The 6,000-nt window shown below is 39.2% G+C and overlaps 1 protein-coding gene across 7 annotated transcripts in view; it reads right to left on the bottom strand.

Moving 5' to 3' along the window:
* diaph2 (diaphanous-related formin 2) overlaps positions 1-6,000 on the bottom strand; it is a 354,389-nt gene that overhangs the window by 63,264 nt on the left and 285,125 nt on the right. For all 7 annotated transcript variants that reach the window (XM_035669470.1, XM_035669472.1, XM_035669476.1 and 4 more), the window contains one exon: positions 1,602-1,766. In XM_035669470.1, coding sequence (XP_035525363.1) covers positions 1,602-1,766 — 165 coding nt within the window. The remainder of the gene's footprint in view (positions 1-1,601; positions 1,767-6,000) is intronic.

The raw sequence follows: 6,000 nt of genomic DNA, 5'->3' as shown, positions 1-6,000 counted from the left end.
AGTCTTGGCCAGGACTCCCTGGGACAAGAGTTACTGTAACTCAACGGGACTTTTCCTGGTTAAATAAAGGTTAAATAAAATAAAATAAGTAGTACATTTAAACCTTTTTAGGCTTCATGCCCAAATCCGTTTTTTTGCATATCCAGTTTGATTTTAGAAAGTCTGGATGGCAAATTTTGTAAATCGGATTCAAACCACATTTGGAAGTGATTTCAATCCTGATTTCTAAAGATGAGTCTCAGTCCAAATGCTCTGACCGCTCAAACCGGATTTCGAATTGTCTTTTTTGTCACTAGCAATGTGACACACAATGACAATGTCAAATTCAGATTGACAGAAGTGCATCAGAGTGGCGGAGCAGAATCCATGCTACCACTAGCAGAGTGGTGTGGAAGGCACCTCCGGCCAGTTCTGCTCCACGACCTGATGCCGCAATTGTTTGGAAGGCGAGATGATTAATCTCCATATCTCATGTTTCTGAGTTGAATAAGCCGCATCACCAGCGTATGTAGTTATTGATGCCTATGTCGTTACCATAGCAACTCATGCAGATAGGTTGGTGATGTCTGGACAAACAAATCTGATCTGATCACTTGCAAATAGCAGTGCAGATCTTGAAGATCTGACTGGAGAAACAAATCTGAACAATTATAATGTTTTATAAAAGACTATAATTATAAAATTGTTGTAAGCAGATATGAAGACAGTGTTTATTAATGGACAATATCAAGCAATTCTAACCTCTCCTATGGGGACATATTTTATTATTAAATGTGCTTTACTATATTTATATTTTATGTTTTATGCATAAAGCCTCTACATATGGTTGTCCACAGGGAAACACATTGATAACCATTTATACCTGCTTACAACCTAATTATAGTCTGTTATAAACCATTTATTACATGTTTATATACTAATTATAAATTGGAAATTGGGGAACTCAAAACCTTCCAGACTAAGATGGCATTGAAGTAAAAACTTTAGTGACAAAAAAGAGGTTAAGTTAGTGATACTGGGGGAAAAAAGAGGCAGACACAGTGGCATTATGACCTACTAAAAAATGACATGAGCAAGGAAATTGTACAGCAGGTGAACGCGGTTACATTCTTACACAAACAGTGCAAGAACTTAAAAGGAATTTGAAAAGCATATCAAGGCCAACCGAGGGAAGAGACAGAGAAAAATATGTGGCCAGAAAACACGGTGCATTTTCCCAAAGCAAAATCTTTTTTTAATGATGAGACAATTGGTATCACACCCAAAAGTCTGAGAAAATAACCCTGATGATGTCATAGTGAGGTCACTGGGGTTATATTGGACTGAAGCATGGGGAAAATCTGATTATTATTGACACTATAATTTTTCAAAATATATATATTATATGTAACTCAGGATTCATTGAAAGTTTGAGGAAAATGTGCACATGTTTCACACAAAAATTCTGTTCTCATTTGTTACACTTGTTACAGAGAGAGAGAGTGCGTGGAAAAGAATGTTTGTGTGTGGGTGGTGGCTTCTGTTAGTCTGTATGCGTCTACTGTGAAGGAGCAGTAAATATGACACTTTTCATAAACACAAAGTATAAACTATATACTCACCATGAATAGGATGCGAAAGTTGGCCAGCTCTCCAAAGAAATCCTCCACACTGACGGAGTGGGGGTCAAAGGCAAAATAGCTCCCTATGCTCTCGTAGAGCTTTTGCATGTTCTTGTGCATCGTGGACAGTTTTTCATACTGCTCCCGGGAATGCTTGCAGAAGCCGTGAGAAGTACAGAGTCAAGGGAAAATGAGAAATACATGTCTCAAACACAGACACAGACAAAACACATTTAAAATCTACTGTAATCAGCAATATCATGACACCTCAAAAATATGTTCATCTGTGGAAAAAACAAGCCATTGTGAGAAATGATCACTTCAGAAGCTTTATGGCATTCAAAAAGCCCACCTATGTCAAGGTCAGCAAAACAAAACACTGGATAAAGAAGGGTCAGAGACAATCTAATGTGCCATTACAATAACCTCTCCAACTCACTTTGGAGTCAATGGCATGGTGAGCTAATAGCTGCAGCCCTGGAGTAATGGAAAGGTGTTTTGTAGTCAGCAGCATGACACAGATGGTTGCTGGAAAAGCTGATTGCAGTCATTGTTCTATTGTTTCTCCCAACAACAGTGGGGTCAGGTTGTTTTGAACCTCACAGCTCACGTCGCACTGTGTAATTTACTGAACAGGCGGAGCACTTTTCTCCTGGTGAATGGCTATTGACAGCCGGCATCAGTTAAGCATTATCACAGCAGCCACTGACCTCATGGAGACTGTGCTTGGAAGACTCACACGCCCTGGGCGGGAAGAGGACAACACGACTTCACATAACACGTACACAAAAATAATTTAGCTTGTATATACATGTGTACATACTTGCAAACACAGACTAATTATTTAAAAAAAAAAAAAAAAAATATATATATATATATAAATACCCACAGTATAAACTTTAAAAGTTTCAATGTATCAGCAATGGTGTCCATCACCTGCTGTGTCTCCAATCATTTTCATCATTAAGAGGCTGTAGTTATTATAGCTATAACGTCTGCAATAGCTTAAAGCTCATCACAATGATGTGAAATTAAATTATTACAAATTTGGTTTTATTTCTTTAGCTCTGGCCATCAGTTCCATTAGTTATGATAATATAGTGCTTAAACGTAATTGCTGAGATCTCGTGATGTGGCAACATTTCTAACAATAGGCCCAATAGAGCAACAGGGATGAATATTCAGATCAGTTAAAGGAGTGGTGTGTAAGATGTAGTGGCATCTAGTGGTGAAGTTGCAGACTGCAACTAACTGAACATCGCTTATGTCTGTATTTGACAGCCAGGGAATGACAACGCGCTGCGTGTAGGAGAAAATATCGCTAAATAAGGCCATATCTGCAGTACAGCCAGTGTTTGGTTTGTCCTTTCTGGGCCACTGTAGCCTATATTTAGATGATTACACACAAATGAAAACATACCTATGAATTGTATTTTCCATTTCTGATAATAGATAGTCCTAAATATTACATACTGGACCTTTAAAGCAATAAAAACTAGGTTTTAATGTTTTAATGCATTAGCTACTGTTTTATTTCAGGTAAAACAAAAGGGAGCACACGTGAAATGTTGTTTATAATAGGGAAACTGTGAGAGTGCACAACTATGTTAAATATGTTTTATCTTGAAAATAAATTTGACTAACCTATGACTTTGTTTACAACATATCTAGTCACTGTTTCCAGATTTGACAAATTACTTTGGTGAGTACAATGTAATCATAACAGAGAGAACCGATGGCCAGAGCAAGAAAATAACACACACATTGCACTAAACCATAATTTTCCTTTAAGAGTTTAACAATGGGTTTTATGTGTCAATATCTCTGTTTCAAACATTTGAGTTCTGTGTCAATAATTCACAGTTTCAGTAAATACAGTGCATCAACTGGTCAGTAAAGTGGCTGTTGAACAAAGGGCTCTGCATGGCCAGACGTGACAAAACACCTGAACTATATGTTAAAGGTATAATACGAATGATCATCTTAAGTCTGAGTGAACAGGTTTCTTTGTCAAATTAAATATGTGTGATCTGTGAACCTCTTCTGATGTATTCTGCAATTCAAATGAATTGACACAGTTATGGTCGAGAGATAAACAGAAGCATGATTCAGATACTTTGCTTCTACATGTCATGCTTACTTACTAAGGAAGCAGCTTCTTGTTCTAAGCTTCATGGGTACAGTTCTAAGCAATTAGTACTCATATGCAGTCGCCTTGGCAACATACACAGGCTGGTGGTACAGCATGTGTCCTGTGACTGTCAGGGCTAAACAGTTATCAAGACATTGTTCTTTGTGAGCAATCTTCCATTATCATGTGAAAGCCAGTGTCTTTTTTACCCTGCCATTCATGTACCGTTTTGTTTGTTCTGTCATCTTGGTAGACATCCATGTTGAGGTCCAGAGATTGCTTTGTGTCCCTAGGCAAGTTATTAACCCAAATGTGTATATAAATAAAACATTCACATATTCCTGTATGTGTGTGATGTATTTGTGCCCTTACTGTAGATTATATTCACATGTAAGCGTGTACTGTATGTGTGAAAAGGCCTTTGTGTAGCTGAAAAGGAATAAAGGCACTGACAGGGTAGGCTGGTTGGATTATCTCCCTGCAATCTTGTGTTTACCAAAACACAGCAGAAATGGCACAGTGCAGGTTAGCAGCATGCCCACACACGGGTGGACGATGGACGGACTCATCTTTCTGTCTTCCCTCTTCCCTGTCTCTATCTCCTTGTCTGCCTGGACCTGATTTATCCCCCTTGCTTCTGTCAGACTGCCTTTATCTCTTTCTTTGTCCACCTCCCCCTCACTCCACTTGTGTATGAAAACTCAGGGGCCCGACGGATAGATGTAAAAGTAAAACTTTGCCAAAGAAAGACATCTTTTCAAGATCACAACTCCTGACGGTGTACCATATTGGAGTTGTATTTGTTTGTTAAAGTCTTAAAATGATCCCTGTAAAGAAGAAATCCCTTTTTAGAGAACAATCTACCACGAACAACGCCATATGGTTCAGAGTCATTTATTAGTGAAACTCAACCTCAGTGCTTCACCCAAAAATACTATGGCAGTCAGTTTCGAGCGCTAGACTGAGCCTCATTTAAAATGCCCCCTCGTAACAATGCCTAATTGGTCAGAATGGAAAATTGACTCAAAAGGATTAAATGATAATTACAAAATCATGAAGAAAATCAATATTTATAATGCTGAACTAAAAAGCAAGCCAAATATTACCATGTCAATTTAACAGTAAAACACATGTTGGTATTATTCTGCTTATTAACAGCATTCAGATACAATATTGATTCCACTCCGCAGTGGAATCAATTTGTCCACAGTGCCTTTAGCTGAGGAAATGCTCAGTCCATAACTGTTGCCTCCTTTGCAGAATGGTAGTTAAAAAACATTGAGACAGTGGTTACTTTTGGTGCTTGTTGTGGCTTGTGGCTCTGTTTCTTTCTTTCTCTCTCTCTCTATTTTAGACTCTCTCTCACACATTCAAATACACATGTATGCACATACACAGTGGTAGCTGTGTCCCGCTGGGGACTGGACTGAGGCTGGCTGGGTTTTTGCTCCTTGTATTTCCACATCAAAGACATGTCATATTGATGGAGCCTGACACACATTATCCTGCAGCAACACAACCGGTACGGTAGAGCCTTCATCAAACACATACACACACACACAGACAGACAGACACAGAATGAACAGGAAAATACACACACATGTATTATATATATACATATACTACACATGCACACAGACACACTTTTTTTGTCTCTGTCCGGTTGTCCGTTACTCATTTCTTTCCCATAGTTTCTCACAGTCACTGCTGCCTTTATTGTCTCTCCTTCTCCAAAGATACATCTTTTTTTCTATTTCTTCTTCTCTCTTCCTGTCCACCACTGTCTCTTTCAAACACATTCCCTTTATAATTCTCTTTCTACATTCCCCCCTTGATATTCTCTCCATTAAATTCTCTCACTCAATCCAGAACTCCCATCTTTCTCTCCTACTCAGAGTGAACTTTTAGAAGTATGCTGTCTGAGCTGTGTCTGGTATTCACGTCACTTGGGCTCGAAACAGAGCAGGGAGCAGAGCCGATGGGTCTCAAGGTAAAGCATCATGCAGCCTTTGGTTGCCCCGGCACTGTTTGTCAGTCTCTGCTCTCCTCCTGTAGCTGTCCTCAGAGATGTGCTCCTGCCTGCACTTCCTGTGCACTGAACCTCACCAACGCACAGGAAGACAATTGCTCCAGGGCTGGAGGGCTTGATGTTGCAAATGTCGATGCTACCAAAGATATCTGTGGAGTGCTTACTGGATTTTATGCTAATGTTCAGATAACAACACTTCATTTTGCAAATACAGGCATTTCATAGCTCTGCGCCTTCTG

The sequence above is a fragment of the Morone saxatilis genome, unplaced genomic scaffold (assembly GCF_004916995.1).
Source record: "Morone saxatilis isolate NCDOM2014 unplaced genomic scaffold, NCSU_SB_2.0 Contig22, whole genome shotgun sequence".
Taxonomy (NCBI): Eukaryota; Metazoa; Chordata; class Actinopteri; family Moronidae; genus Morone; species Morone saxatilis.
This window is presented reverse-complemented; position numbering and strand designations above follow the sequence as displayed.